The sequence below is a fragment of the Salmo trutta genome, chromosome 27 (genome assembly GCF_901001165.1).
Source record: "Salmo trutta chromosome 27, fSalTru1.1, whole genome shotgun sequence".
NCBI lineage: Eukaryota > Metazoa > Chordata > Actinopteri > Salmoniformes > Salmonidae > Salmo > Salmo trutta.
Window position 1 is genome coordinate 21,937,533 of NC_042983.1, and position 20,733 is coordinate 21,958,265.

The 20,733-nt window shown below is 41.7% G+C and overlaps 2 protein-coding genes across 4 annotated transcripts; both read right to left on the reverse strand.

Annotated features, from left to right (window-relative positions):
- Positions 1-718: 718 nt before the first annotated feature.
- asb6 (ankyrin repeat and SOCS box containing 6) lies at positions 719-4,385 on the reverse strand. Of its 2 annotated transcripts, none has more exons than XM_029717252.1 (7): positions 4,256-4,385; positions 3,556-3,705; positions 3,200-3,381; positions 3,009-3,115; positions 2,765-2,873; positions 2,237-2,323; positions 719-1,750 (listed from the first exon to the last, which is right to left on the reverse strand). In XM_029717252.1, the coding sequence occupies exons 2-7, from the start codon at positions 3,660-3,662 to the stop codon at positions 1,038-1,040; spliced, it is 1,305 nt and encodes a 434-aa protein (XP_029573112.1). In that variant the 5' UTR covers positions 3,663-3,705; positions 4,256-4,385; the 3' UTR covers positions 719-1,037. The 2 variants fall into 2 exon arrangements, with proteins under 2 accessions (XP_029573112.1, XP_029573111.1); XM_029717251.1 differs by having other exon boundaries at positions 4,102-4,264.
- Positions 4,386-8,149: 3,764 nt separating this feature from the next.
- Positions 8,150-17,384, reverse strand: LOC115164598 (sphingomyelin phosphodiesterase 4). Of its 2 annotated transcripts, XM_029717254.1 has the most exons (19): positions 17,271-17,384; positions 17,156-17,169; positions 16,963-17,049; positions 13,826-13,962; positions 13,624-13,699; positions 12,464-12,560; positions 12,314-12,366; positions 12,053-12,192; positions 11,829-11,934; positions 11,652-11,711; positions 11,382-11,527; positions 11,202-11,289; positions 10,951-11,027; positions 10,690-10,853; positions 10,436-10,581; positions 10,102-10,320; positions 9,888-10,010; positions 9,676-9,804; positions 8,150-8,583 (listed from the first exon to the last, which is right to left on the reverse strand). In XM_029717254.1, the coding sequence occupies exons 2-19, from the start codon at positions 17,165-17,167 to the stop codon at positions 8,272-8,274; spliced, it is 2,172 nt and encodes a 723-aa protein (XP_029573114.1). In that variant the 5' UTR covers positions 17,168-17,169; positions 17,271-17,384; the 3' UTR covers positions 8,150-8,271. The 2 variants fall into 2 exon arrangements, with proteins under 2 accessions (XP_029573114.1, XP_029573113.1); XM_029717253.1 differs by having other exon boundaries at positions 17,156-17,384.
- Between the last annotated feature and the right edge of the window lie 3,349 nt (positions 17,385-20,733).

The following is a 20,733-nucleotide window of genomic DNA, read 5'->3' on the forward strand; positions in this document are numbered from 1 at the left end:
CAATTTTATGGCCTTTTCTCTGACATCGTTTCCTGTAGTCCACGATCAGCTCCTTTGTCTTGCTCACGTTGAGGGAGAGGTTGTTGTCCTGGCACCACACTGGCAGTTCTCTGACCTCCTCCCTATAGGCTGTCTCATAATTTTCGGTGATCAGGCCTACCACTGTAGAGATGTTTAGTCTCAAGGTCCTTAGCTTAGTGATGAGCTTCGGGGGCACTATGGTGTTGTTCGCTGAGCTATAGTCAATGAACAGCATTCTCACATAGGTGTTTTTTTCTGTCCAGGTGGGAAAGGGCAGTGTTTCTTAGGCTGCGTTTACACAGGCAGCCCAATTCTGATATTTTTTCCACTAATTGGTCTTCTGACTAATCACATCAGAGCTTTTCACATCAGATCTTTTTCAGAGCTGATCTGATTGGTCAAAAGACCAATTAGTGAGAGAAAAAATCTAAGCACAATCATGGGCAAACACGTAGAGAAGATTGATGAGAAGATTCAAAGGCTCATGAATACAAAGAAAATACATGAAATGTGTATCAGATATAAAAATGGTGTTTGAAGTATTAATAGGAGATTTCTGATTGTGTCAAGAACACTTGAATATAATATAAATTGTAATTGGACCTTTTTCCAACTACCTGCTATAAAGAACACTGCCATCTTGTGGCTCATCACTATACTTCAACTGTTATCGCTGACACAGAAAAAAGATGCAGAATAACTGATCCTGATTGTTTTATTCAGATGACAAAGTCCAACCTTTTCTGCTAATATTTAACAAAAGACTCATCTGCACCCTTCCAGCAGTGCAAACGTATGGAAGTTACACAACTTATTCTTAAGAAATGTCTGAGTATAAGTTATATTCATATTCTTTGTATGATTTGGCACACACACTTGAACAACAAAACAAAGGCCTCAATGGCAGGTTCTGAGTACATTGATAGATTGGTGTCCTAACACCAAATAATTACAAAAGGATAAAGGTCAATTAATCCATGTGTCATCCCCAGTTACCAGTGTAAAAACATGTGTCGTCAGCGTAGGGGCTTGAAGCAGTCCCATCCTGGCTTGGGGCTCAGGGTGTGTTCGGGAAGCAGGTACCCCTTTAGTCTGTCAGGTAAGGGCAGAGCCTTCACCCTGTCGTCCAGGGGCCAGGGCTGCAGGTGACCCCGGATGAAGGCCCTGCAGAGGCAGCGCAGGGGGGGAGGGCCAGTCTCCTGCTCCACCACACGCCGATGGAGGTCTCGCAATGTCTGAGCATTTGGGTCTTGGTCTGGCATAGGCAGGTCCAGGGGCAGGGCCAGACTTGGGGAGGACACCCGGGCCAAGTCCAGGAGGACCTCAGCCTGCTCCAGGAGCTCAGCCACCTGCTCTGCATCAGAACAGTCCAGCAGGGCCGTCTGGAGCCTCTGGAATACCAGCCTGTAGCCTGTCCAGCAGGAGGCTCCGTGGCGAGAGCAGTGGAAGGAGGCACCACTCTGCAGCAGCAGCACTGCCAGGGGAAAGAGCCGATCAAAGTGCTCCAGGCTGGTCACTGTCAGGGAGGGTTCCCCATCCTCCTCCCCATCGGGGGTAAGGCAGCTGCTGGGGTCAGCCCCGTGGGCCAGAAGCAGCCGCGTGGCCTTCAGACAGAAGCGGCCGATCTCAGCTGCATCCTCCACAGAGCCCTCCAGAGCCTCCTTCACCAGAAAGACCAGCGAGGATACAGCCGTCTCTCCATCCAGTGTGGCAGCATGAACATCTGCACCTTAGGAGGGGAACAAACAACACGTTTCCTAAATATAAAATAGGTTTGGACATGCCCTGCTGTTGTTGATGTACAAGCATTTCGCTACACTCCCATTAACATCAGCTAACTATATGTATGTGACCAATACAATTTGATGTTTAGCATTTCTGTCTTTCTGCCCATAAGCCCACTCCAAATTAAAGAGGCAATATGTAACTTTTTGGGCGACCTGACCAAATTCACATAGAAATGTGTACGGTCATTCTAATTGAAAGCAAGTGTAAGAAGCGGTAGATATGTTCTATCCGTGTGTGGTATTTCTATGCTTCCGTTCTTAAGTTTCGTTTTTGCGTCTTACTTTCAGTTTTGTAAACCACTCTCTACACTATACTTGCTTGTTTTGTCACAAACTGAAATTAGGGGAACTATTCGAATTTTAGAACCAGGAAAATGCGGAGCGATTCCTGCATAGTGCATTTTTAAGGTTATTTTATAGCACAGTACCTCTCTGGAGTAGCAACCGGATGTTTTCTGTGTTATGCACAGTGAGTCCATCACTGCTAGCTAGGGCATGTAGCAAGGGTGATTTTCCTTTGGGGACAAGATCAAAAAGGCAGTGTTGAAATACAGGATATACAGTAAATACAGGTCAAAATGTCAACTCACCATTTTTTATTACCATCGTTTTCTCCCCAATTTCGATCTTGTCTCATCGCTGCAACTCCCCAACGGGCTCGGGAGGCGAAGGTCGAGTCATGCGTCCTCCGAAATATGACCCACCAAACCGCGCTTCTTAACACCCGCCTGCTTAACCCGGAAGCCAGCTGCACCAATGTGTCGGAGGAAACACAGTTCAACTGACGACCAAGGTCAGCCTGCAGGCACCCGGCCCGCCACAAGGAGTCGCTTGAGCGAGTAAAGTCCCCCTGGTTGTGATACAGCCCAGGATCAAACCCGGGTCTGTAGTGACGCATCTAGCACTGCGATGCAGTGTCTTAGACTGCTGCGCCACTCGGGAGGCCCTCAACTCACCATTTTTATCTCTTGCATTCACGTCAGCACCCATGTCCAGCAGTGTGCGCATACAAGGCAGTCTCTCTGCCTCTTCACTAGCGAGATCCAAGGGGCTACTTTCATGGATCTGCATAAGATACAGTACACTGTGTTACAATGGCATAACAACACATTCTGTATACAGAGCAAGTCATGTACTGCAGAAAAGACAGAACAGTAATATGTTTTGCAGCTATAAGTCCTTGCTACCTGTTGTACTCACCCGATCTCGCTTGTTAATGTCAGCTCCATGTCCAGCCAGCAACCTCACCATAATCGGCCTGTTCCTCAGTACAGCAATGTGCAGTGGGTTGTAATAAGACACAGGGTCTGGGAATCAAATTATATTTAGGTCAATAAAATATTGACAAATAGTCTCCCAATATTTGAATGACAACAAGTCAGTCCTCTCACCCTCAAAGTTGAGATCTGCTCCATATCGTAGAAGGACTTCTGCTGCACAGACTAGTCCCCGTTCAGCAACCTTAAACAGAGCATAGCTGATCCCCTCCTCAAACACAGCTGACTGGGACTCCTTCTCCAACAGCTCCACTAAAGACCCGCATAGACTGTCCTCATCCTCCGAGCTACGGCTCCTGTAAATCCAATAAGACGAAGGTCAAATACAGATAAATACACAATAGATGTTTCAGCTTAGCTTACACATTGCCATATCGATTGACATTGTGGAACTTGAGTGTCAGTGCAAATTACTATAGCAGTCACTTATCCCTGAACCAGACTCACAGCATCACATAAAGTACACTCACCTCTCTCCAGTGCTTGTCCCTTCCTCCAGACCAACAACACACAGCACGGCGTCCACCAGGGGCTGATACTCATATATAATCCTGCGAAAGCCATGGAGGAAAGGCATACTCTTGGCTGATGTGCCACTCTCTGCTGCTTGCGCTAGAACACTGGACAAGTTACACCCAAATAGAATATAATTACTAGCTAAACAGACTGTTATAAGTTATTTTATTGATAGTGCTTATCTGAAATGTTCAGACCGTTAAGGGTGGTCTCTGGGATTTGTATAATGTTACGCCCAAAACAAAAGTGCAGAATTATGCATAGCTAGCTTTATTCTGCAAGTTGTGAGTGCAAACGTAACCTATTATTGCCACATGCTAGCTAATATACCCACAAATTAATAGTTGGTATGTATGTGGCTAGGTTAGCTATAGTTTTTAAAGCTAACATTGAACGCTAAATACGATTTGGCTAGCTAACGTTAGCTGTGAGCATCAGCAGACGCAAGCTAGCTACTGTAGCTCCAGACATGGCTAAAGTTAGTTCATCATTTGTGTTACCTGGAGCAGAACGACAGAACAAGAATTGACATGGCGGCAAAACGTGCAAGCTAGCTAACAAGAATAGCTAACTAGCTATTTTGTTTTGCTTTTAAATTAACCAACGAGCTACCTAACGTTAGCTAGTTGCCTTCAAGCTTCAACGCTAGCTTACCTTCAAAACAGGAAATGTACTTCTTCTTCGATGAGGTTTAACGGCGGTTGTCATCCGATAAATGTTGCATTACTGCCACCTATTAGACTGGAGCACAACTCCCAGATACTTTGATTGAGAAAATAAATAAACAAGTACTATACCCTCTAACACTACCCTGCTCCACTATTTTTATCTATTTAGACAAACAACCTGAAAGGATTGGACACCACCCCCACCCTGTAATTCTTCTGATGTCAAGTCTTGCACACCCAAATACCTCTCTGCAGCCGCCACCACAACCTCAATTTTCTGCGACTTACGTTCCATCCCTGCAGTACAGTTGATAACCATTGCTATAAATTTAATCTTACTGAAACATACTGTATATCACTTGTTGGCCTATCCCTCTGTACTGGTACAGATCTACTACTCAAACCACTCCTCTCAGGATCCCTCCCCCTTGACCCATCTTCCTCAACATATTAAAACTTCTGTACTACACTAAGCCAGGAAACCTCAACCTGCTTCTATTGCACATGACATTTGAGATCCCCAGCCCCATGTGCACCCCTACAGTTAACACATGCCTTTGTCTCATGCTCTTCTGCACACTTCTCACACCTAGAAACCTTTATATTTAACTAGACAAGTTAGTTAAGAACAAATTCTTATTTACAATGACAGCCTTCTCAGGGAACAGCAGCAGAACAACATATTTTTACCTTGTCAGCTCAGGGATTTGATCCAGCAACCTTTCAGTTACTGGCCCAACGCTCTAACCACTAGGCTACCTGCCGCCCCTACATGCTCCTGCCACATGCCCATAAGCTTGACACCTGTAACAACGTAATGTATTTGGCACAAGAGCTAACTTATATATCCTAACATCACTTTGTCAGGCAAAGACAACATCAAAACTCAATATAACAGACAATGACTCCTCTGTTTCACCTCTCACTCCACAGTCTGCGTCGCAGCAAACGACGAACATCACAAACACCGGGAATCTTCCCCTTCAGTTGGTTAACTTTTACATTTACTGCTACCCCAGTAATCACTCCTTTCAATGGCACCCTTTTCCTGAGAGCAAAACAATTCACATCTCTTGCCCCCATTCGTTTAACACGGTGCGCCTGCTACCTCTGACCAGCAGAAACACAAACAATTATCACAAGACCACTTCTCTTACCCTCACCAATTCCACAGCTTCCAACTCTGTTTTCACCCCCCCTGAAACCACAAATGGATCAGCCAAAAGGTAAGGGTCCACTTTTTCCAAAAACCTCCCTCCTACTGTCACAGACTCATCTTTACCCTCAGTGCAAGCCTCACGCCCCGAAAACTTCAACACACCTATCACCTACCACTTCGCCCTCATTCATGTCTTCAACTCACTCTGCTTACACTTTGTACCATTTTTCTTTAACAAAACATCTCCCTTTTTTCCGCAATTTTTAACCGAGTCATACTCACCCTCTGCCTCTCTTTTTCCCTCCACTCCTCCTCCGTATCCCAAGTATACATCTCCTCATGATAATACTGAACTTCTCCTGACATACATCTTGTTCTCGCCTTCATAAGGGACGCCATTTAACCGGCTGTCACAATCTCCATACAACCAGCACAAACCCCTCGGAATGTAGTGCTCAACAGTGCATCCCTCTTATAAAGCAGCTGCTTCATCTTGATGTCCTTCTTTATCCATAGCTATCGCATGCTTTTCCATTTCAAACTAGTACGATCTTCCAACCACCATCCACCGTCCTAGCTATTCTGATCACAGGAAGTGTACATGCCCACAATGATTTTTCATCTTTCCCCTCCCCAGTAACATGTTGGTGGTGCTAAAACGTTCCTGTCACACCCCGATCTGTTTCACCTGTCTTTGTGATTGTCTCCACCCCTCTCCAGGTGACGTTCATCTTCCCCTGTGTATTGATACCGGTGTTCTCTGTTTTTCTGTTGCCAGTTTGTCTTGTTTGTTCAAGTCAACCTGCGGTTTGTGTCGCAGCGCCTGCTTTTTCCAGTCTCTCTTTTCTCGCCCTCCTAGTTTTGACCCTTGCCTGTCCTGACTCCGAGCCCGCCTGCCAGACCACTCTCCCTGAGCCTACCTGCCAACCTGCACCTTTGCCCCCCTGAGTCTGCCTGCTGACCTGTACCTTTGCCCCCCTCTGGATTACCGACCTCTGCCTTACACTGATCCTGCCTACTGCCCGGTACTGTTGCCCCACCTCTGGTTTACTATTGTTTATTCGACGTGGTCTGCATCTGGCTCTTACCTTTATACCTGATACTAGTTACACCTTTAGTACATTTCAGTACTTTTTCAATGCAGGTTGTACTCAACAATGTACACTACCATTCAAAAGTTTGGGGTCACATAGAAATGTCCTTGTTTTTGAAAGAAAAGCAAAAATTGCCCAATAAAATAAAATTGATCAGAAATACATTGTTAATGTAAATGACTTTTGTAGCTGGAAACGGCTGATTTTTTATGGAATATCTACATAGGCGTACAGAGGGCCATTATCAGCAACCATCACTCCTGTGTTCTAATGGCACGTTGTGTTAGCTAATCCAAGTTTATCATTTTAAAAGGCTAATTGATCATCGGAAAACCCTTTTAGCAGAGCTAAAAACTGTTCTAATTAAAGAAGCAATAAAACTGGCCTCCTTTAGACTAGTTGAGTATCTGGAGCATCAGCATTTGTGGGTTCAATTACAGTCTCAAAATGGCCAGAAACAAATAACTTTCTTCTGAAACTTGTCAGTCTATTCTTGTTCTGAGAAATGAAGGCTATTCCATGCGAAAAATTGCCAAGAAACTGAAGATCTCGTACAACGCTGTGTACTACTCTCTTCACAGAACAGCACAAACTGGCACTAACCAGAATAGAAGGAGAAGTGGGAGGCCCCGGTACACAACTGAGCAAGAGGACAAGTACATTAGAGTGTCTAGTTTGAGAAACAGACGCCTCACAAGTTCTCAACTGGCAGCTTCATTAAATGGTACCCGCAAAACACCAGTCTCAACGTCAACAGGGAAGAGGCAACTCCGGGATGCTGGCCTTCTAGGCAGAGTTTTTGTGTCTGTTCTTTTGCCCATCTTAATCTTTATTTTTATTGGCCAGTCTGAGAGATGGCTTTTTCTTCGCAACTCTGCCTAGAAGGCCAGCATCCCAGAGTCACCTCTTCACTGTTGACATTGAGACTGGTGTTTTGCGGGTACTATTACAGGGAATGAGACAAAATCCACTTGATAGTTATTAGTTCCTGCTCTAGTATCCTATGGTCCCACTGGTGTCAATGGCATATTTGGTCATTACATTGTCAAAAAAGTGAATTGTTAATAGTTTCCTTTTTTTAAAGATTTCAAATGCCATGGTTCACCGTGGTAGCCTTTGATGACTCTAAAAAGTTTCAAGTTGATAGGCCATTGTGGAGTGGATTTACAAAGGATTATAATGGACATGTAAAATCAGATTTCCTGATTTATCAATAACTCAGCCATCTCTTAACCAATCCCTTAGCTTTTTCCAGCTAAGTTAAGATATGTATCATGGGCCCACATACCACATTTTGGAGTTATGGTTTGATGAGAATACGTTTTCCAAAATCTCTAAGATGGAAGAAAATCTATACGTATCGACCTTATGGGTCCTTGAGGCAAGTTTGTTCAGCATGAGGAAAGACATTTACATACAAAGTATCAAGTCTCTAGGTCAAACGGAGCGATGGATATGAGTGTTTAAGTTAGACTGCTTATAATAGCGTCAACTATAGGCCAATGAGTGCCGTTCTTTTTGAACATGTTACTCATGGCCTCTAGTTTCTGTGTGCCAAATTAGAAAAAAGTTACCAATCTATGCTTGAGTTGTTTGACCATGTCAAGAAAAACAATAAGAAGTCAGAGAATAACAATAGGTTTGACAGCTTCACTGTGAACTCCTAATTATCAGTCAATTGAAGTTGGTGAGTTCAAAACACCTTTATTAGGTATAACACACACATTGACGCAGAAAAACGTTTTTTTTTTACTTTCCCACGTAGACAGTCATGCACAGTCCATACAAAAAGCTCAACATTAAGATGAGGCATGTGCTGAACAGTGGGCTAATAGAAAACAGAGATCCCAGCGAGTAGAGTAACAGGAGAATGAGTAGTGTGCGATAACTCGCAAATGTGCGCAGGGTAAGGCGTGGCCGCAGGTGGTAGTCCTCCTGGCTTTGCTGTGTCACTGTACTCCTTGGGAACCTTCCTTTTACAGTGGAGATGATAAGGTAGTGTTGTCCCAGCCTTCCCAGCAGGTTCTGTTGTGAGCACAGATCGTTCATGTGTCCTTCAAGCTGCAGGACAAAATTCTCAAGTAATTTAGTCAATACATGTATCCCTGTACTACTACCAATCATTATAGGTAGGCCTACTGTATGCCATATGCACTGAGTATACAAAACATAGACCACCTTCCTAATATTGAGTTTCACCCCCTTTTGACCTCAATTAGTCAGAGCATGGACTCTACAAGGTGTTGAAAGCCTTCCGCAGGGATGCTGGCCCATGTTGAGTCCAATGCTTCCCGCAGTTGTGCCACTTAAATATTTTGTTTTGCCCATTCACCGTCTGAATGGCACACATACAAAATTAATGTCTCAATTGTCTTAAGGCTTAAAAATCCTTCTTTAACCAGTCTCCTCCCCTTCATTTACACTGATTGAAGTGGATTTAGTGACACCAATAAGGGATCATAGCTTTCACCTGGATTCACCTGGTCAGTCAATGTCAGAGTGTTCCTAATATTTTGAGAACTCCGTGTAAATGAATCGTTATAGAAATATTAAATTGCATATAAAGTAAGACCCAAAGGCATCATGCCCATAGGGGGCACAGGGGCATGTGACTCCTCAGATTTGTCATGTAAAATACAAAATACAAAATAATAAAAAAAAGTTACATTTTTTGTTGTTTTAATACTGTAATACTACTAGCCAACTAGCAATTTTATTAAGTTAGGTAAGTAGCAGATACTGTAGGTTCCCAATCTCCCAACCTCATAACTAGGTATCAATAAGCCATTTCAGGATATCAATCAAGTTAGAGTAGCTAGCTTGTCTAACTGTCTTAGCTGGTATGATTGCTGGCAGGTTGGTACACTTTAGAAAAGCAAGCAATTACTAAATGTATTGAATAAGACTCACATTCCTTTCAATCTTTTACCCAGATTTTAGTAGAGGTATGCTTAAGAGGTATGTTTATATATGCAGAAAAATAATTATAGAATTAAGCATGATGATTATGGCTCTAGATCGCAAGAAAAAGATGTTTCACGTGTTTGAAAAATGCCAACTTCTCCAACTTCCACCCCCCAGTCATCCTCACGCACTTCGTGCCCCCTCAGATTTTTGGGGTAGATGAAGCCCCTGGTAAGACTCCCCACTTACTCTGTTATTGATTAGAGTGGCGATCCAAAACATAAGCTGCACCAAGACTGCGTTTTCATAGCTTCTCACAGGCTGCAGCTGTGGATCCCCTTGATACTCAATATCAAATCTGCGAAGGCCATTGATAATCTGCAATAGAACACAATTACAGTGTACAATTATGTATTGCACCGTGTGCACATCATTCATTTTATTGCAGTAGTTATTTTCACCTGCATTCTGCCAAGGTCTGTCAGGATCAGCCCGTTTTCACTGTGAATACAGTCAGGGAGCTGCTTGGATTCCTCCACTGACCCCATGTTCATCATCATCTGAGATAGATGACCTGTGTTGAGCTACAAAACAACCACAAATGATTTGAGACATCACTTTAACATTGGTTACTACTACTTGATAATAATAACCAATGTCATATCATCTTCTCACATTGTAAACCTGCTTGAGGTTGTCCACAGCTTTCTTTAGTAGCTCCACTGTCTTCATGTCAGACTTGGTTATGTCATTCCCCCCACCTTCTGAATTGGTTTTAAGAATCGACCTCTTCCAGGAACAGAGAAACTGACCAACTGATACATTGGCTGGCTGATCCAATGTGGTTTTTGCAGTCTGTTGGGCCTGCATTAGTCTCTGGACCAGTTTCAGCACCTACAATGTTCAGAATATAGAAAAGCATTTGTGACCACTATCCATATTTGGTAGATTGCAGCACCCTCAGTCAAATGGTATTTCTGGTCATTCACTTGTCCTTAATGGGACTTACCTCAGCTCGCATTTCTACCCCAAACATTTGTAGTTTCTTGTTATTGGTGTGAGTCTTGGGCAGGGCAGCTATTTCAGTGGGCTGCACCTGAGATGCCATCAGAGTGGATGGGAGGAGGGGACCCTGATGCAATAGCAATTTTTCTCCTGTAAACAAAATGTATGGAGAAAACAAATCGAAAACAAATCTTGAGAGGTCTAATGTTGTTTGTGATTGAGTTACAGTGCCCTTCAACTAAGAATAATTGTGGTTACCATTTTCAATCAATTCTGGAAGACTGGTTTGGGCAAATACTTTTGTCATCCTGAAAACCATGGTTGCATTGTCGATGTTGACGAGGTCGACATGTGCCAATCTTTTCAAGAAGAAGCTGAATAGCCTGGTGTACATGAGAATATTCTCCTGAATGAAAGAGGCCCTAATAGACAGAGACAGCTTTATGTTAGCAAACGCACTCTTCAACCCAATGCTGTGTCTGAGCTATAACACTATTGAGCACATTCAAAATATCTTACCATTTCTCTTTGCTTTCACTGTAGACATGTTTTTGGTATCTCCAGGGCTGGATGTAACTAAGCCACGTCTCCAATACCTGTATTGAGAAACGGCTAATTCAAAACCACTTCTCTTATACATACATTCAGAACGCCTACAGTAGGATACCTTCCAAAACCAGCTAGAAACACTGCAAATTAAGCAATAACATGGCCAAATGTCAAAGACAGACCAAATGTAAATCCAATGTAGAACTTAAGTGTGCACTCACTGCTCTGAAGGATGTCTCCATGGGCCACTGTTTGAAGCAGTGCAGCAAGAGAAGGTACAACCTCTGTGCATATTCTGATGTGACCACTCTGGGTTTCAATGACAACATTTTGTTAATATCATCATTATCATTATCCTCATCATCATCATCATTGTAAAAAACACTAAAGTGGGTATTCACCTTTTAAAATCTTCTGAGAGATAGGTTTCTGAGTGGGCAGAAGGTAAGATATCAGACTGGTCTAGTTTTGTTTTTCCAGAGAGGGCATGCATGTGCTTCACCAGCAGTCTCACCACCAGTATGTGCTCCTCTGTGATGACAGAGACCTGCAGGTTTACAGACAAGTGCTTATCATTAAAATGTAGAATTCCGAATCCATTAGATTAACAATGTGAATAAAAGTGCATGTTAGTCATGAAGAATGAGTCATCGAAGGAAGGTAGGAAAGACCTCATTAAGCTTCTGGTGTGTCTCCAAGGGGAAATGTGGCAGCCATATCTCCAAAAATATCTAAAGCAGGGACAATGAACAAGGCCATACAATGACTCAACAACTGCACCTTTGCGAGACAAGCCAAGATTGCTTTATTAAAAGTGTCTCTGTCCAACCCATATTTTTCTCAATCACCTGTAGCATAGTCCCTGATCTCCAGATACTCTGATTGGTTGTCTCAGCGTTAACAGGGCACTGGCATTTCAACAGGCCTTTGCTTGTTTCACTATACTTAGAGGACCTGGGGAACCATCAAAATAAGCGTTATCAAATATTACATTTCATATTTGCCCTATATTGATAGATGATGTGCTGGTCTTATAATGCATTGTGAAAGGCATAGGCTAGCTATACAGCACCTTGGAATGTGTGAGGTCAAGGTGCCTTTGACATCTGAGTGAGGGGATCCTTCTGTAGGCAGGAAGTGTTTGAAATATGCATCCACCAAGGCAAAGTAGACGCTGTTTGAGATGGAGGTTTGCTGCCCTGAGTGGTGATCCTAATTTATCAATTAAAAACAGAGAACACTCAGGTTACTAAATGAGATAGCATTGGCAATGGATTGACTTTATTAATAACTTTATTTGAAACAAATGAAATGGAATAGCACTTCGGCCTACCCTCTGTGTAATGACGCTTGTGGCAAAATAAAACATGAAGTACTCAAAGGCATCTGGTGACAGTTAAGAACAACGCTAAACTAAAGTGGACAAAGTTCAATAATACTTAGTAATAGTTGTCATTGCGTCAAACATTGTAAAAAAGGATACTGAGTGACAATCTCTGATGATTCTGAGAGGGTAATTTATTGAGGAAAATCCGGCTATTTGAAATGACCCCCTCGTAGATGGAAATTCTCACACGATCCTGTTAAAATGAAAGAGAAAAAATACTCAGCATTCATACAGGAATATAGACCAATAGGCATTTAACTACTAATATTGTAATGTGTAGTAATACTTGCTAACGCGATGACATTGTGAAGTATGCTGAAATAACACTGCACAATTAGCATTTACAGTCACATCTGAAAGTATTGGCGACCTTGATAAAGATGAGCAAAAAAAGACTGTAATAAACAAATACAAATAAAAATTATTGGCACCTATTTTCAATACTTGGTGTACTCTGCCCTTGTGAGGATAACAGCACTTAGCCTTTTTCTATAATGTTATGAGATTGAAGAACACATTGGGAGGGATCTTAGACCATTGCTCCATACAGAATCTTTCCAGATCCTTTCCAGATCCTTCAAACCACAGGTTTTCAAGGGAGACTCATTTTGTGGCCAATTAACCATTGAATGTGTGCTTGGGGTCATTGTCTTGGAAGATCAACTTTCAGGTCAAGTTCTGTAATTCTCCAACTGTGGGCCTTGGAGTAGTCTTTGTCTCCCGAACCATCATCCTCGCTGTGCATGGAGAAAAGATACATTTGTGTCCTCTACCAGGCAAGTTTACACCGTTCCAGTGGTTTTAAACTTTGTAATTGTTGCCCTAATAGTGGTAAGTGATGTTTTTCAGTAGTTTTTTTTTGTACCTATTGCCTGATTTATGAAAGTCTACCAACCATTTCTCTCTTTTAATTTGTGAGTTCTTTGCCTTTCCCCACGGTGATGGATGACAAATGGATTTTACATGTGTGTGACCAAATGTTTATACCCCAGTGAAACAGGAAGCCATGAAAGGTCACAATACAGTTTCTTGAACTGAGATTAATTTAAAACAGTATAATGTTAATGCAGATTAAATTGTTTGATTTATTTATAAGAATCGTTAGGGTGCCAATCATTTAATCACCTAGATTGTTTTTACTGGTTAAACAAAATCTCTTTCTCTGAGCAATTAGTATAAAATAATATAATTTTGCCTAGAATATAGCTTGGTACCAATCATTTCAGATGTGACTGTACTGTATGTTGAAAACTTACAGGTAAATTGGCGACTTGGATCTCAAAGTTGTAGTCTTCAGCTTGAAGTTTATAAACGAGTTTCAGCATTGGGCCACTGCAAAATATTGTATGTTGGTGAAAACTTCCATGTTTATTAGTATACTGTAGGTGTAATACACATTAGTAATATAATATTATCGATAGCAAGTTGTAGAATGTCTCAAATCACAGACAGGTCCACCTTGGTTGTAGGAACTCCAGTACATTGCTGTAGTCACTGCTGTGGGCTTGCAGGGAGGAAAGACTCCAACCAACAGTGCTGCCATCCAGGCTGCCAACAACCCTCTCCACCAGCCAGGGGAAGATAACACATAGCTCCTGTATGAGGCCAAACAGCATCGTTAACACACCCCACACTCAGTTTACATGTACAGGCTACGCTACCTGATTTGAAGAGGAGTTGTGCTATGACACAGTGGCAATCTGAAATCTTTGCATCATGAGGATCTAGAGGACAATTTGCAACAGGAAGCAGCATATGTACATGGTACAGCTGTCTGAATGGCTGTGTCCAGACAGTCACAGTAACACATTGTCTACATCAGCATGAAACAGCAACTGGCTGATCCTCTCTGACATTTACTCTACACGTGGCCACTAACAAGTAACTTTTTCATACCACTTGCAGCTTGTGTGTGAAAACATAACCCACGTATGTTATAACGTTCAAATACAATGTCTTTATGGAAACTGGTGTAGTAACTAGCAGGGGTGCAACTTTGGTTTTAGAAGTGAGGGGGACATACAGTTCCAGACAAAAGTTTGGACACACCTACTCATTCAAGGGTTTTTCTTTATTTTTAAAATTTCTACATTGTAGAATACTAGTGAAGACATCAAAACTATGAAATAACACATATGGAATCATGTAGTAACCAAAAAGGTGTTAAACAAATAGAAATATATTTTATATTTTATATTCTTCAAAGTAGCCACCCTTTGCCTTGACGACAGCTTTGCACACTCTTGGCATTCTCCCAACCAGCTTTCATGAGGTAGTCACCTGGAATGCATTTCAATTAATTAACACGTCTGCCTTGTTAAAAGGTCATTTGTAGAATGTCTTTACTTCTTAATGCGTTTGAGCCAGTCAGTTGTGTTGTGACAAGGTAGGGGTGGTATTCAGAATAGCCCTATTTGGTAAAAGACCAAGAATACATTATGGCAAGAAAAGCTCAAATAAGCAAAGAGAAAAGACAGTCCATCATTACTTTAAGACATCAAGGTCAGTCAATGCGGAACATTTCAAGAACTTTGATAGTTTCTTCAAGTGCAGTCGGAAAAACCATCAAGCGCTATGATGAAACTGGCTCTCATGAGGACCGCCACAGGAAAGGAAGTCCCAGAGTTACCTCTGCTGCAGAGGATAAGTTCATTAGAGTTGACTAAACCTCAGATTACAGCCCAAATAAATGCTTCACAGAGTTCAAGTAACAGACACATCTCAATATCAACTATTCAGAGGAGACTGCATGAATCAGGCCATCATGGTCAAATTGCTACATAGAAACCATGACTAAAGAACACCAATAAGAAGAAGAGACTTGCTTGGGCCAAGAAACATGAGCAATGGACATTAGACCGGTGTAAATCTGTCCTTTGGTCTGATGAGTCCAAATTTGAGATTTTTGGTTCCAACCGCTGTGTCTTTGTGAGACGCAGAGTAGGTGGATGGATGATATCCGCATGTGTGGTTCCCACCATGAAGCATGGAGGAGGAGGTGGGATTGTGGGGTGGTGCTTTTCTGGTGACACCGTCAGTGATTTATTTAGAATTCAGGGCACACTTAACCAGGATGGCTACCACAGCATTCTGCAGCGATACGCCATCCCATCTGGTTTAAGTTTAGTGGGATTATCATTTGTTTTTCAACAGGACAATGACCCAACACACCTCCAGGCTGTGTAACGGCTATTTGACCAAGAAGGAGAGTGATGGAGTGCTGCATCAGATGACCTGGCCTCCGCAATCACCCAACCTCAACCCAAATGAGATGGTTTAGGATGAGTTGCACCACAGAGTGACGGAAAAGCAGCGAACAAGTGCTCAGCCTTTGTGGGAACTCCTTCAAGACTGTTGGAAAATCATTCCTCATGAAGCTTGTTGAGAGAATGCCAAGAGTGTGGCTACTTTGAAGAACCTAAATATAACATATATTTTGATTTGTTTAACACTTTTTGATTAATACATGATTCCATATGTATTATTTCATCGTTTTGATGTCTTCACTATTATTCTACAATGTAGAAAATAGTCAAAATAAAGAAAAACCCTTGAATGAGTAGGTGTGTTCATATTTTGTCTGGTACTGTATATACAGTTGAAGTCGGAAGTTTACATACACCTTAGCCAAATACATTTCAACTCAGTTTTTCACAATTCCTGACATTTAATTCTAGTAAGAATTCCCTGTCTTAGGTCAGTTAGGATCCCCACTTTATTTTAAGAATGTGAAATGTCAGAATAATAATAGAGATAATTATTTAATTCAGCTTTTATTTCTTTCATCACTCAATTAGTATTTGGTAGCATTGCCTTTAAATTGTTTAACTTGGGTCAAATGTTTTGGGTAGCCTTCCACACGCTTCCCACAAAAATAGACTGATGAGTTTTAGAAGAAAGGTCTTTGTTTCTGGCCATTTTGAGCCTGTAATTAAACTCACAAATGCTGATGCTCCAGATACTCAACTAGTCTAAAGAAGGCCAGCTTTATTGCTTCTTTAATCAGACAACAGTTTTCAGCTGTGTTAACATAATTGCAAAAGGGTTTTCTAATGATCAATTAGCCTTTTTTAATGATTAACTTGGATTAGCTAACGCAACGTGACATTGGAACACAGGAGTGATGGTTACTGATAATGGGCCTCTATACGCCTGTGTAGATATTCCATAAAAAATCTGCTGTTTCCAGCTACAATAGTCATTTACAACATTAACAATGTCTACACTGTATTTGATACATTTTATGTTATTTTAATGGACAGAAAATGTGCTTTTCTTTCAAAAACAAGGACATTTCTAAGTGACCCCAAACATTTGAACAGTAGTTTTATTTTTTTTATCCAATTGGATAAACACTCCAAACATGGTCCTAAAGCACAACTTTGCCTTGTTTTGTATCACATTCCAATGCTTAAACTGGGGGGGACAAAAATGCAATTTCAGAATGTCCCCAGTGAAAGTTGTGCCCCTGGTCGCTAGTCATAGAATTGCAAGCTGCAACAGCAATACTGTGATATAGTGAAATTAATGAGGACGATACTACAGTATTCACATCATCTCTAGATACAGAATAATTCAGTTGATTGTTTAGCTACCTTGACAGGTTTATCATCAATTTCTTTTGTCATCTCTGTGCATTGCTGTGGGAGTGACTTGATTGTCCAATCTGTCTTCAGATGATCCTGCATGGGAGAACACTCAATCATTAACATCAGCTATAAAATCCCCTGCTAAAATAAAAATCTTGAGCATTTTAAGATTTGAGATTTAAGATTTGTCTTGACTCACCGAAGAGGACATGACTGCAATGTAGTATTCCCATAAAACGCTTCTCAGAAAAAGTAAACAAGAGATGAAAACACAGTATTGAAGTCAAATAATCAGTTTAAAACATTTCCTTTACCATCTTGTGCACTTTTAGTTCAGACCATTGTGCCAATGTTTTGTATGATCATGTCTTTAGGGACTTCAGTGTATGACAGCTGTCCTCTGCAACAGTTGCTTGTGTGCCCCCCACATGTCATTTATTCTGCACCCACCCCCAAGTCTAGCTGGAGGTGGAATATTCCATGTTGATAAGGTTCAGTCAAAGAACCAATTCAGTGGATTTTGCAATTTTCAAACACCTGAAACAGCTCTCTCCTGCTATGTAGAGCCATAACCATCATGTCGAATTATATGTAATAAATATATAAATGTCTATTTTTCTGCGTAGGTTATCTAAGAATGCCTCTTTACCATTCAATTTTCATTTTAACTAAGGTTGCACATAGATTTTTTTAAAGAACGTTATGCCTTAGGAGTTTAGTACAAGTGCCACATTGGTATATTGTAGGGCTGTGACGATACCAGTATGGCAGTATTTTTTTATAATAAATGACACTCTATAGCAATAAGGCTCAATGGATAGAAGAATCCCACCAATCCATCTGCAGAGTTGAACTCTATCTCCATGTGTCCATGGTTATTTCTTGCCAGGAATGAATATTCATTACATAGTCACACAATGTCACAATAGTATAATTGGTAACATTTCCTATAAATTCCACTCTTCATAATGCATTATGAGCCCATTTATAATGCCTCATGAGCTATGCATGAATCAGAAATGAAGACACACATACAGAAATGCACACACGCACACAAACAAAAGCACAAAGCACTGTACTTTCACTCCATGTGTTCTAAGTTTTAATGTGTATTCATCCATCACAAATGCCCAGTGGAGGCCAAGTTCTTTCCCTGAAGTGGAAGGCAAAACACAGCAGTTCAATCAATGGCTGATTAATCATTCTAATTTCATCACTTTCAGCCAAGCATTATTATAATCACATCCGACCCAGGCATTCAATATAGCATTGTTCACTGCAGGGATGGCAGGCTGCTCTAAATCATTCTGATGTGGCTGCAGTGTCCTGCTATTTCCCACCAAACTCAATTTACTCCCCATTTTTATGCCATGTGGTCATGAATGATCAATTTCCCTTCCCATTTTTGGCCAATCTGCCAGAGATGAGTTCCCCGGCCAATATAGTCTTTGTGCACACACCTGTCTACTCTGGTGCTGCTATGGATCTCAGATCTCAGCTTCATTTAATTGATATCCTCAAGTTTCACGTTTTATTAGTCATATGTACAGGATACAAATGGTATACACCATCCAACGAAATGCTTACTTGCAGGTTCTTTCTCAACAATGCAACAATAATAATAAATATTTAAATATAAGAATAGGAACATAAAGTAAATGGCTCAGTAGAAAATATATTTTAAGTATAATACAGGGAAGCACAATTTATAGTACAATATTCACACATGTATCAGAGAAAGGGGGATTGGGGGCAAGTGTTTAAATTATGCAGTATTAGCTATAGTATGTAAGAGTCTGGTTGCAGCATTTGCGATGTGTGTGTAGCATGAATGTACAGTTTATGTGTGTGTACGTGTTTGTGCATACGTGAGTACGTGTGTGGATGTGTGTCTGTCTGGGTGTGTGCATGAGTGAGTGCATGTGTGCTAAGGTGCGGAGAATCAGAGCAGATGGTCAGTTCAGTTTAACTGTTCAGCAGTCTGATGGCTTGTAGATCGAAACTGTCTCTGAGCCTGTTGGTATCAGACCTCATGCTCCAATACCGTCTGACCGATGGTAAGGGAGAGAACAGCTTTTGTCTAGGGTCTGTGTGTCCTTGATGATGCTGCTGGACTTCCTCAGCCATCGTTTCAAGTAGATGTCCTGGATGGGTGGGAACAAGGCCCCAGTGATGTACTGGGCCGTCTTCACCACCCGCTGGAGGGCCTTGCAGTTAATTCCTGTACCAGGCTGTAACACAACTGGCCAGGACGCTCTCGATGGGGCAGCAGTAGTATTTGGAGAGGACGCGGGTGGCATGACGAATTTCTTCAACCGCCTTAGGAAGTATAGGTACGCTGTTCCCTCTTGACAAGAGTGGTGATGTTGTTGGTCCATGTCAAGTCCTCGGTGATGTGGACACCGACTAACTTAAAACTGCTAACTCTCTACTCCGGTTCGGTTGATGTAGATCGGGACGTGTTCCAGTGGTGTCAGCTCAGCTAAACCTAGGGTATGGCAAAGTGGTGTGTGTTTGTGTGTGTGTGTGTGTGGGGGGGGGGGGGGGGGGGGGGGGCATTTCTTCACAATAAAAAAAAAAGCAGCAGCACCGACTGGGCCAGTAACTTCTCAGTACCTTTTTGTGTTACACTTCGACATCTACCTGATCTGTCGCAGTCTACCATTGAAAACCATTGAAGACTGCATGCAGAAAGTTGTGCTATTTGTATTTGAGCAATATGGGGTGCGTTCGTAAATTCACTCTGTCCGTTTGTAAATTCAGAGAATTTAGCTCTCAGAGCGTTCAGAGTGCACACTTGACGCTCTGGCCGAGGAGTAGGATTGATCCACAGATATTTCACCGGATGTATAAATGGGAAGCATCTGGTTGGCGTTTCCACTCACTATCAAATATGGTGATGAAAGGAAGCCCAGTGGCCGGCAGTGGGAGCGAGATTAATGTTGGCCGACATTCTGCTAATTTTCTCATTAATGAAACATTTGATCTCCATAAAGTTTTCTGTTTCCAAAATTGGAATCTGTAACAAACAGAGTGGACTGCATTTTGTAGACTTTACTTAAGTTTCAAAATATTGGGTTGTTTAGAAGGAGTGCAAGGGTGAATTGAGTTATTTCACACATGCACTTCACAATGTAGACATTCCATAATAGAAATATGCTAATAAATGCTCAAATGCACCAATAGGATCTCACAAGCTTGTGCTTGGCTCTGCCCTACTCCTTGATTGTTCTGCCCACTATGATACATTTTTTCCCATTGGAAATGACAGACTCTGGCCTATCTTGGATTAGTTATAAAAATCTTTGGTTGTTCCAAGTGTTCTGACCTCACAAAGGCAGTCAAGCATCCAAGCTAACTGGCTAAAGTTTTGCTCGCCCTAGTAGAGCTGGTTAAAGTGTTTATGCCTTATCTAGAGGGATAGTGGCTGTAACTGTGTTATGGCAAGAATTTAATTCAGTTTTTTAGCAGATGTTTACTTACACGTGCCATAACCACCAAGTTTAGGGCGTTCGTAAATTCCTTAATTATTCTGCTCTCTCGCAATCTCAAACCAGAGTGCTCTAAAATCGGAGTAAATGACCACTGTGAATTTACGAATGCACTCATGATTGTCCTTCATTCAAGCACCACTATGCTCACGTGAGTCACAACTTGATAATAGCATGGCGCCGACAAAGATGGTCACCTCACTTCGAGTTCTTAGGAAACTATGCAGTATTTAGTTATTTTATGTATTATTTCTTAAATTGTTACCCCAGGAAATCTTAAGTCTTA